Source organism: Apium graveolens, chromosome 9 (assembly GCF_009905375.1).
Source record: "Apium graveolens cultivar Ventura chromosome 9, ASM990537v1, whole genome shotgun sequence".
In the NCBI taxonomy this organism is placed as follows: Eukaryota; Viridiplantae; Streptophyta; class Magnoliopsida; order Apiales; family Apiaceae; genus Apium; species Apium graveolens.
In genome coordinates this window covers 289,208,525-289,221,567 of record NC_133655.1, presented here as the reverse complement: position 1 = coordinate 289,221,567, position 13,043 = coordinate 289,208,525, and the positions used below count along the sequence as shown (strand labels likewise).

Here is a 13,043-nt window from a genome sequence, read left to right as displayed (position 1 = left end):
AGTAATCTCGTTCATGACTTATGTAGAATAGTAGTAATTATTGAAACAAAAAATTTGTGCAAACAATCAACATAACTCTGTCCCAGCAGTCCAAAAACATAAAATCTTTGTAGTATTCAGAATCATTCATGAACATCACTATAAAAATGATTAAAACATTTACGGCTCCTTCATGAATTAGAAGTTCGTAGCAGGTACATACCATCGGTATGGTATCTTTGGACTATATTTTTTTTTATAAATTCTAGGTAATCAAAAATTGGATCCCAAAACAGTTTCGAAATGACAATTGACATATTTTGATTGGTCATAATGCAATAATGAAATGAACTCCATGTATTTACATCAATCTCACCAAATAAAATAACTTAAAATGAGAAGCACATTATTTTGAAACTATATTTTGGACTCAATTTTGGTATCTAACACTACTTTTTTTTTTGTAAATTTACTGTTGATTTTTTTTTACTTTTACAATTTAACTGTTGTTTCCTTTTTAGAAGTATAGGGTATCAGAGAAATCATGATTTGAATCGCTATTTTTTTCTTTTATACGAGAATAATCACAATTAAAAATAAACATGTACTAAAGTTATAATTTTCCACAATCAAATTTACGTAAGCATTACTTTATAAATTCCTCATTTTAATTATAATTTTTTTCGCTATCCTTTTTAAAGCAACGCCAAGAATTCCAACTAAAAACTAAAATTATAATTAATTTTGAAATGATTTTTTTTATTTGAAATAAGTTTAAAAAAACGAGTCTCCAATATTGACAACTATACATCGACAACTATATCATTATCAGAAATTATAAAACTAAATTGTATTTTTTATGGACGATAACTCGAAATGCTAAATAATTTATAGGTCTTAGAGGAAAGTAATTGCAAATGCTTTGCGTTATCATTGGTATTAATTTTTAACAATAATTTTTTCAAAAGTTTCTAATACCCAAATAATGATTAAACTATTTTTCTACTAGACTTACGTGACACATCATATACGCATTTTAAATTTGTAATGGCCTAAATTTTCTAAAAAATTATTGTTATCATTAAAAATTATTTTTTGTTCAAAATATCACTTATAATTTTTAATAAAGAAATTATTACAAAATTTACTTATTTTAGTTTTATAAAAAAATATATTATGTAAAGATGACTTATAAGGTCTTCTAATAAACTAAACTAATGTGTTACTATACATTTAGAGTGGTGTATTCCATTGAGATTTTAAAGAATTTTTTTGGATTTTAAAAATCCTAGGATATTCAATTTAGATTCTATTTTTTTTAAAATCTGATGTTATTCAATAGAGATTGAAAAAAAGTCTTTTAAAATTTGGGGTATTCAATTAGATTTAAAAAGTCCATTAAAATCTCGTGGTATTCAATTTGGATTTTAAAAAATCCTAAAATCTGGTATTTTATAAAATTGTAGATTTTAATAAATTTGCTAGTGTATTTTATATTTTCAGAAATTTTAGCAAAATCCAAAAGATTTTGATGGATTTGTAGAAATCACTACTCATATTAGTAACACTCTGAGATTTATTTAACAACTCCGCTAAAATTCGCGTACAATTAAAATCAGCCAAAATCAGTAACAATCATTCAAAATCAATGGATTGTTATAAATATTCTAAAATCTGAATTGAATACACCCTTCTTAATTTTCAATATAAATTTTCAAAAATTTCTTAAACATAAAAGTGACTAAATTATTTGTTTAGGTTGATTTGGATGCAAGTAGTTGTATTGGTGTCCACTTTTTCATATAAATCATTTTAAAATTATTTTAATTATAATTTATCTTACAAAAAACTAATATTTCTAATTTATTATTTTTAAACATTGTTTTTAGGATTATAAGTAATATTTCGAATATCATCATAATTTAATGATGTTTTTAAATCCAAATTGAATAGGTCAAGATTTTGATAGATTTTTTAAATCCGAATAAAATATATATAGGTTTTATTGAAATTATTAAATATCAAATTGAATACCTCCAGATTTTAAAGGATTTTAAAAAATCTAAATTTAATACAATGAATTTTTAAAGATCCTTACAAATCTTGATTTAATACACTAATGTCTAATTTTAATCTACACCATCCATTTAATCATCTATCTATCTCAAGGTAATCAACACCGTCAGTTTACTCATTAAAATGAATATTTTCATCAACTTTTTCATAATATCAATATTTTTGAATCACACTGCTCTGCAAGAGAGAGGGAGTACATTCATACAATTCTCAACAATTGCTCGGACAAAGAGAGGGTAATGATTCATTGCTTCTAAACATTTATTTATTAATATGTGATGATCTTAAATTTTGAAAATCCAAAAATCTGGTGTTATTCAAAACTCCATGGATTTTTTTGTATTTTATAAAATTGTAGATTTTAATGGATTTGCTAGCGTATTTTATATTTTCAGAAATCTTATAAAAATCCAAGAGATTTTGATGGATTTGTAGAAATCACTATTCAAATCAGCAAAACTCTACGAGTAGAGATGGGAAAATAATCCGATCTGACGGATATCCGATCCGAAACACGAAATTTTGGATATACCGAACCCGATTTTTTGGATTTGTATTTGGATATGGATTTAATTTTTAAACCCGAAAATTTTTGGATTTGAATTTGGATTTGGATATTAGGAATACCGATCCGAAATCCGATCCGAAATCTGAAATTCTATCCGAACCCGATCCGAACCTGAAACCCGAAAAAAACCCGAATTAATAAATATATATATATATATTATATAATATTAGAATTTTATATATTACATATTATAATATTATATATAATATATATATATATTCTATAATTTACCTTATACATATTATTATTATATAAAATATATATTCTATAATTTACCTTATACATATTATTATATAATTTTTTAAACATATATTTTTATATTTATGTTAAAAATTAATTAATTATATAGTTTAATGAAATATAATTATTCAATCATTTAAATGGGTGATAAGGTTTATAAGGTTAACAAAACATATTTTAGTAATAAATCTAAAAAACTGTGTATCAATTGATTAGTTGATTTTTTAAATATTAGTTATACATATAATAACACAATTAATGATGTGGTGGAGTGGTTGAAAATGACACGTTAAAACTCTTTTTCTACAAGTCGCGTGTTCGATCCCAAACATTTGCAATATCATTAATTATACAAATTTTCAGATTTCGGGTTCGGGTTCGGATATGAATATCCAATTCAAAAAACTTCGTGTTTCGGATATACCCGAATACGATCCGAAATCCGCTGAATCGGGTTCGGGTATTCATTTTTAGGTATTTTTCGGGTTCGGGTCGGGTTCAGATATGGATAAAATTTTTGGGTTTGGATATGGATTCTGCAATACCCGACCCGATCCGACCCGATTGTCATCCCTATCTACGAGATTTATTAAACAACTCCGCTAAAATCCGCTTATACAATTAAAATCAGCCAAAATCAGCAGCATTCATTCAAAATCGATGAATTGTTATAAATACTCTAAAGTTTGAATTGAATACACCCTCCTTAGTTTCTAATATAAATTTTCAAAAATTTCTTAAACATAAAAGCGACTAAATTATATGTTTAGGATGATTTGGATGAACGTACTCATTTTAGAGTTGTATTGGTGTACACTTTTTCTTATATATAATTTTAAAATTATTTTAATTATTATTTATCTTACAAAAAACTAATATTTCTAAATTATTGTTTTTTAAAATTGCTCTTTTGGATTATAAGTAATATTTTGAATATCATCATATTTTAATTATGTTTTTAAATCCAAATTGAATATGTCAAGATTTTGATAGATTTTTTAAATCTGGATAAAATATAATCAGAATTTAATGAAATTATTAAAATTCAAATTAAATAACTCCGGATTGAATACCATGAATTTTTAAAGATCCTTGAAAATCTTGATTTAATACACTAATGTTTAGTTTTAATCTACACCATCCATTTAATCATCTATCCACCTCAAGGTAATCAACACCGTCCGTTTACTCATTAAAATGAATATTTTCATCAACTTTTTCATAATATCAATATTTTTGAATCACAGCTGCTCTGCAAGAGAGAGAGGGAGTACATTCATACAATTCTCAACAACTGCTCGGACAAAGAGAGGGTAATGATTCATTGCTTCTAAATCATTTATTTATCATGAATTCTTGATTAATATTATTGTTTATGTGTTTGAATTTGAAAGTTTAATTCTTTATATATGTGACAAGCTCAATGTTTAATTCTGTTTAAACTAATATGTGATGATCTTAAATTTTGATTTTTTTATTTCTTCTTTTATATGTGATAGGCACAAAATTTGATCTTTCTTGGATTGAAACCGTGATAAAGCTTGAATCTTTATAAGAATAATGAGCTACAAAAATGTTGATCATTGGAGTAATCTTCCTGCAAGGCTTTTTATATTTATTGCACAAAGGTTTAGTTTTCTTGGCCATTTTTTTCGATTATGGAAGAACTCAGCTAGTGATCTCGAGAAGCCTTGTTTACCTCCCGCCAGCTTGCCATTACTTAGTGAAGGTCACAATGATTCTAACAATGTAGAAACACATGATAGTGGTTCTGATTTTAATGGTTGGAGTGATCTTCCCCCTGAAATTCTTGTTCTTATTTCGCGGAAGTTTAGTTTACTCAGTGATTATTATAGATTTATTGCTGTTTGCAAATCATGGAGGGATTCAGTTAGTGAACTTGAGAAGCCTTGTTTGCCTTTAACAGGAGTTCCATTTCTTTTTCTTGCTGAAGATGTTGCTCCTGGAGCTATGCTTGCATATGACCCCAGTCAAGAAAATGACAGGAATGATAATATAGAGTACCACAAATACGATCATAGCAAAAATTCAGTTGGTAGTAGTCGTGGTTTGTTCAGTCTTTTAACCCGTAAAACATACTCCATTCACTTACCAGAAGCTGCTGGAAGACTAGTATTGGGGACTAATAAAGGATGGCTCGTAACTCTAGGCAGAGATTTGCAAATAAACCTCTTGCATCCGCTGTTGAACCACCAAATCTCACTTCCTAACATGCTTACCTTTCCTGATTGGAATTCCTTCCATAAACGCTATGAGCCTGAAAATGCTGCTGACTTTTATATCCGGAAAGTTGCTGTATCTTCTAATATACTAAATGAAGATCCAGCTTTTCGCTTATATCATCACCACCCAAGCCCTTCTCCTACTGTTATGACTATATATGGAAGTAATTCGATTTTAGGTTTTGCTAGATTGGGAGACAATGTGTGGACAGATGTGGACGTTTCTTCGCGCAACTTTGATGATGTTGTTTACCATGAAGGGAATTTTTTTGCAGTAGATTGTCATGGGAGTGTATTTGTGTGTGGCATTAATGATGAAGGAGGAGGAGATATCCGAGGAACAGAAATCGCATCGCTTAGACCTACTAAAGAATGGGACAAAAAGTACTTGGTTAAATCAACATCAGGATCTAGTCTTTTGTTACTTGTGCGGTATCTTAAGAAAACGCTGATTAAATACCGCACAACTAATTTCTCCGTATGGAGGTTGGATATGGAAAATTCTGAGGCTCTTGAGAATATTTCATACACTTTGAAAGAAGTGAATGACTTGGGGAACGAGGCTTTATTTGTTGGAAATGCTTCATCCACAGCTATATTATCATCAGAAATCATAAAGCCAAACTGCATCTATTTTACGGATGACCACCGGGAAGGCTACTACCGTGATGGAGGCGGCCATGACATGGGGATCTTCAGCATGGAGCATCACACAATTGAACCCCATTTTCAAGGAAAATCCTACCATCCCATCTCGCCTCCACTTTGGTATATTTGATATGCAACAGCAAAGTCGATCTGCAATTTGATAATCTTGGCACGACACTGCATTTTTTTCATTCTGTATCATTCCCGTTTAGGCAGAGAATTGTAATTTTGAACTTGAGTACTTGGTAACTATTGTATTGTTTTATGAAATAATGTCATTTTTTAAAGGAAGAATATGGTTGCTCTTTGTAAATTAAGTTCAAGTATGGTACTTTTATAAATTAAGTTTTTTTTAAGTGTTATTCGCAGTTTATGCTAGGCGGCTTCAACTAATTCTTTGACTGGAAATGAACTCAATTGCATAAAGGTCTGGGCCATGTTATGTAATGCCATAGACATTCTGTTGTCAATAATCTTATGTTTCAGGCTTCTTTGAGCTGGTATCTATTCTGTTGTCAGATGATTCTGTATGTGCATTATCCATATCATGTATGAGCATTGACAGCATTTTGGCCGATGATGCTTTGGATTGTTTGGAATATTTTTTAATTAGAATGTTTTTTAATCTGAGGCGTGTGTTCTAATATTTTTCTAGCATATTTATGAGGATGTTGTTTGAGGTTTTCAAGTTATGTCATGCTGTTAATAGTGTGCATTCTTGTGCTTTATAACACGAGGAGCTTAATGTTGACTTTCCATTATTTGAGGTAAAATTGTAATTATATAAATGGGACTCCAAAATAGATTATCATTGTAGACGGGAGACGATGAACTATGCTTTAGTTGACAAGGTTGAATGATTATGTTCATTCATTCTATTAACTCTAAATTTAGGGAACAAGGATACTTGTACCAGAAGAAAAAATCACTTAACATCCAGAAAAAAATCTGTTTGATCTGATACATATAAGAACCTGTAAAAAGGCCTTCTTTCTCGATGTGAAAGAGTTAGATATATGTATGTACATTACATATAATTTGAGTTGATAGTACTATACTTTCTCTTTAGGATTTGCTTGCCATATTTCCGAATCTGAAATTTTCTTTATTATAGCTCTCTACATATGGAATTTATGTTCTGTATAAGTGGATCTATTTTGTTGCAGTAACTTGTCATGCTTGTGTTTGTAGCTAGAGATGGTGGTGCTTAATCTATGGGGTTTTCTGGGGACGATCCTCGTGACTGTGGTGTACAACCATTGTTTTGAGTTACATATTTATTTTCTTTAGAGCTAGTACATACAATACTAACATTTATATACAAAGAATCTAGTGATAGTCAGGACGTCATAGCACTCAAGGAAGCACTAGACCTGTAAAATAATAAGGAAATAACTTGGCTATAAAAGCTTTCTAGATTTTAAAACTGGATCCCTGCAGGTTTTTGATCGATTTAAGGATGCTTTCTAAATCCTTAAAGCAAGAGATCCTGAAGATGCAAAATTTTCGTATGGATTATTTTACATTCATTGTACTTTCTGGCATGATATATTTTGTTTTCTCATCTGCTTAACAGGGTTGAAGCTTACGAGCCTGGTTGAGGCTGCTCAGAATTATCATGTGGTTCTAGATAAGAAAATAGGAAATTGTGCAACGGAGTCCAAGATTTGAAAGTTGTTTATGCTCACGATTTTATTATCTAACATATCCGTATCATTATATGGCAGGAAATATTAGAGTTTACTGTAGAATCAGACCATTTCTTTCGGGCCAAAGTCGGAAACAGAACACTATTGATTATATGGGTGAGAATGGTCATTTGGTGGTCAAGAATCCGTCGAGGCAAGGCAAGGCTAGCTAGTCATCGTCTCTTTAAGTTTAATAGTGTTTGGTCCTGCTGCAAGTCAAGGTATCGTTAAACTTGCGTAAATAACGTTAACAAATTTGGGATGAGTACTTGCAACGAATTTCAGTAGAATTTAGTCAGTCGATTTAGTACGGTCAAATTTAGCTAACCACATCCCTTATTTTCAACTTTCTTTTTTTGTTTAGCATTATGTAGACATTGAAGTGCAATCCTAGTTTTTTAACTTACTACACCTTAGAGCAACTCCAACAAGTTAGCTATTTATGATCCTAAACTCAAATTTAGGGAATATTGTATAAAATAGAGCTCCAACAGCATCATAATCCTTCCTTAAAAAGTTAGCATCCTAATCCTTCCTTAAAAAGTTAGCATCCTCCCCTCATCCCTTATTTATAAGTAATCTATAGTGAATCATTACCTTCATTTTAATAATAAAAAATCCAATTCTCTCTCTTTCTCCATATCAAATGCATAACAATATTATTAGGATCCACTTATTAGAAATGTTGTTGGAGTTGACATACAATAAAATACCTTAAAACACTAGAATTCATTTTTATAATAATATTTTTAAGGAACATGTTAGCACTCTATTGGAGTTGCTCTCAGGGATATGTGTTCTGGCTAACTGTGTTTACTAATTCATTTTTATAGGGTTTCAACTATTAAGTTTGTGTCCATTGTTGTGGGCAAGTAGGACTTTTTATGTAAAATTAGATCCTCCAGCTAGAGGTTTTAATTTCTTCTTAGTAGTGCCCTAGTTGACTTGAACTTACTAATAATTTAAGGGAGGGTTGGATCATGTCCAGAATAGAATTGAGAAAGGGAAATGAGTAGAAAATAAAGGATTGATCTAGAATTGTTTTAATTGCTTGGTTCGGATCCTGAAACGGAATAAAAACCTTATCTGAATACATTTATTTTTTATTTTTATTATTAAGCGATCTCAATATATTCAAATGTATTATATTTTTAACAATATAATATATTGGTATTATAAACTAACATAATTAACTATGGTATTATAATCTAACATAATTAACTATTCAATAGCACCATTACTTTTTTTAATAAATTAACATATAAATTTATATCAAAATTATTTTTAATTTATAAAAACTAAATAATTTTTAATTTTTAATTTTTAATTTTTAATTTTTAAAATTAATTTTGCATATTGATCTATTTTTTTGGTCAAATATTTAAATTATAATTGAAATAAAAAAACAAAAGTGGGAAAGAGAGTCCAAATATCTAGTGCGGTGGGGAATGGAGTTTGAGTAATTTGGGATAAACTTACGACTAAAAAATAGGAAAAGGAAATGACCGATTTTACTAAACAAATATCAACAAAGGGAATGAGCCCACTTATTTTAAATTTCCTTTCCCTTTGTTGAATAACCTGTATCAAACGCCCCCTAACTTGAATTAGTCGGAAGCATTAGCACTTTTGTTTGAATTTTGTTTATTTAATCTTATAACTTTGAAAAAACAATAACCAATTAATGAGGAATTAGCATACCCACTCCCGCGGTTCGTAGTCTAATCCCTTATTTCAGAGTTTTAGAATGGATGGAAAACAAGTGTAGAGTAGGTAAAATTAATTTAAGTTTCACTCGTAATTATATCCCCAAATCTTTTAAGAAACGAAAGTAATTGAAGATTAATGCATATTTGACATATTTTCGCTTAAAAAATGGGATGGAAGTATTTTATTTCTTAATCACTTCCTTCATTCTCTTTTAAAAACTCGGGAGAAAAGCCTAAGTAACCCCCTTTTATATTTTTTTAAGAAGGGTGTAAATAAATGAGGTAATTCATCATTTCTAAATCGAATCTTGTTTCGCTCGATTGAGGAATAGTAAAATTGGCATTCTCTCAGTTACAATGATCAACGTTTTTCTATAATAGATCTTTAGTTAAAATTAATACATAGTTGAAATTAACTCAATCTTTTTTTTTAACTTTCCAATTTCTTTCTTATTTATTTGAATTTCTCTCAATTAATCTATTAGAATAAATTTTCTACATATATGTCACGTCTTTCAATCCAACCGACAAAAGCCCAGAATTTTTTATCCGAATATATATATGCAAGTTTTGAGTAATAGCCATAATTTTTATTGTATTCCTTGGCCATGTTTGTTTAATGGTATTAAACAGGGGATAGGATTATAATCCTTTAAAATTTTCAATCCCATGTTTGTTTTGTAAAAAATTATTGAAGAGTTATCCAAGGATTATAATCCTTTAAATTATCATATCCCATGTTTGTTTTGTTTGAGAAGAGGATAGGACTATAATCCCATCTAATGCTTGGTGGGAGGAGGTATTGTTTTATCCCCTCCTACAAGTCATTTTTTAAAAGATTATAATCCCTCTCATTGTTATCTCATATTAAACAAACATAGGATTGGAAAATTTAAAGGACTATATTACAATCCCAAGTACTATCCCACAAAACAAACATAGGATAAAGTTTTAAAGGATTATATTCCAATCCTACATTTAATTCTTTCAAACAAACTTAGGATAAGATTATTTAATCCATAGGACTAATTTTGATGAGATTAGTTATCCCTGGATTATTATCCCGGGATTAAAATCCCACGAAACAAACATGGCCCTTGAGAGCTGTTAACTTCCCGTTATAAATAAATGATCTTATCATAGATCCGTTGTAGTATTGGAATGTATAAAAATAGAAACAACAACATTATGCGCCATTAAAATTGTATAATAATGAAAAGAACAACCCTATAAGCCTTTTTTTTTGCATTTCGTTTACTTATCAAATCCGGCTCTACAATCTAGTTTGATTTTGTAGTCCAAATAATCCCGTTCATGACGTATGTGGAATAATAGTAATTATTGAAACAAAAAAATTATGCAAACAATCGAAATAACTTTATCCCCACCAGTCCAATGCATAAAATCTTTGTAGTATTTAGAATCATTCATGAACATCACTATAAAATGATTAAAACATTTACGGCTTCTGTATAAATTAAAAGTTTCTAACAGGTATACACCATTGGTATCGTGTCTTTTGACTATATTTTTTTTAGTAAATGCCAGGTAATCAAAAATTGGATCCCAAAACCGTTTCGAAATGACAAGTGACATGTTCTGATCCGTCATAATGCAATTAATGAAATAAATTTCATGTATTTACATCAATCTCACCAAATAAAATAACTTAAAATGATATATCACGCACATCATTTTGAAACTATATTTTGAACTTAATTCTGGTACCTACCACTACTCATTTTTTTGTAATTTGACTGTTCATTTTTTTTACTTTTATAATTTAACTGTTCTTTCCTTTTTAGAAGTATAGGGTATCAGAGGAATCATGATTTGAATCACTATTTTTTTCTTTTATATGAGGATAATCACAAATAAAAATAAATAACATGTACTAAAGTTATAATATTCCACAATCAAATTTATGTAAGCATTACTTGATAAATTCCTCATTTTAAGTATAATTTTTTCAGCATCTTTTTTAAAGAAATGCCTAAATTTCCAATTAAAAACTAAAATTGCAACTAAATATTTGAAATGTTTTTTTAATCTAAAATAGGTCTCCAATATTTTATTATATTAATTTATTATCTATTAATTTGGATCAATAAAATATGATAGGGGTGAATGTTTAATATTTATATATGATCTTATAAGCCATAAAGTAAAGATAAATAATTATATATATGAATTCAGGTCCATTCATGTCTAGACCGGATTTTTTCAGGTCTAGACCGAATTGTTTCAGGTCTTGGACCGGACCGAACCGAACACCGGATTTTTTCAATTATAAGGACCGGAGACCGGACCAGGTATGTTCAATCCGGCCCGGTCCAGGTCTTGGACCGGTAGACCCGGTCCAGTCCGGGTTACAGGTCTAAACTGGAATTTTGTGTAGCCCTATACATCAACAACTCTATCATTATCAGAAATTATAAAATTAAATTGTATTTTTTATGGACGATAACTCGAAACGCTAAATAATTTAGAAAGAATGCCCAAAATACACCACTTTCCACCTTCAACTGCCCAAAATACCCAGATGCGCTCGAACCGCCCAAAATACCCACGAAATACGCATTTTAGGGATGCGTATTCAGCCTTTTAAATTTTAACAAAGAATACGCATGTTGAACATGCATATTCACTTTTGATTTTACAAAGGATACGCATGTTCAACATGCGTATTCACAAAAAAACAAAAAGTGAATACGCATGTTGAACATGCGTAGTCTTTGTTAAAATTTTAAAAACTGAACCCGCATCCCCCACATGCGTATTCAGTGGATAAAAAAGACGGAACATCCCGCCAATAGCTATTTTGGGCAGATTTTCCCAAATGGTGGGCATTTTGGTTTTTCACCCAATAATTGATGTCTTAGAGTAAAGTAATTGCATATGTTTTGCATTACCATTGATATTAATTTTTAACAATAAATTTTTCAAAAGTTTCTAATACCCAAATAATGATTAAACTAACTTTCCACTAGATTTTCGTGAAACATCATATACGCATTTTAAATTTGTAATGGTTTAAATTTTTTTAATAATTATTCTTATCATTAAATATTTTTTTCTTTAAAATATCACTATTAATTTTTAATAAAGAAATTATTATGAAATTTGCTTATTTTAGTTTTATAAAAAAATATTATGAAAAGATGACTTATAAGGTCTTCCAATAAACTAAACTAATGTGTACTACATTTAGAGTGGTGTATTCAATTGACATTTTTAAGGATTTTTTTGAATTTTGAAAATCTTAGGGTATTCAATTTAGATTCTAATTTTTTTAAGATCTGTTGTTATTCAATAGAGATTGAAAAAAGTCTTTTAAAATTTGGGGTATTCAAATTAGATTTTAAAAAGTACATTAAAATCTGGTGGTATTCAATTTGGATTTTAAAAAATCCAAAAATCTGGTGGTATTCAAAACTCCATGGATTTTTTTGTATTTTATAAAATTATAGATTTTAATGGATTTGCTAGCGTATTTTATATTTTCAGAAATCTTATAAAAATCCAAGAGATTTTGATGGATTTGTAGAAATCACTATTCAAATCAGCAAAACTCTACGAGTAGAGATGGGAAAATAATCCGATCTGACGGATATCCGATCCGAAACACGAAATTTTGGATATACCGAACCCGATTTTTTGGATTTGTATTTGGATATGGATTTAATTTTTAAACCCGAAAATTTTTGGATTTGAATTTGGATTTGGATATTAGGAATACCGATCCGAAACCCGATCCGAAATCTGAAATGCTATCCGAACCCGATCCGAACCTGAAACCCGAAAAAAACCCGAATTAATAAATATATACATATATATATATTATATAATATTAGAATTTTATATATTACATATTATAATATTATATATAATA

General features: G+C 29.2%; 1 protein-coding gene across 1 annotated transcript; it reads left to right on the top strand.

Annotated features, from left to right (window-relative positions):
- The first annotated feature begins 4,423 nt into the window (after positions 1-4,423).
- LOC141686572 (putative F-box protein At5g55150) lies at positions 4,424-5,884 on the top strand. Its single transcript, XM_074491596.1, has one exon. It carries the CDS (start codon positions 4,424-4,426, stop codon positions 5,882-5,884), a length of 1,461 nt encoding a protein of 486 aa, XP_074347697.1.
- The last annotated feature ends 7,159 nt before the right edge of the window (positions 5,885-13,043 follow it).

What these genes read in the sequence shown, in the direction of transcription:
- LOC141686572 (XM_074491596.1), top strand. Translation starts at nt 4,424, where the DNA reads ATGAGCTACAAAAATGTTGATCATTGGAGTAATCTTCCTGCAAGGCTT.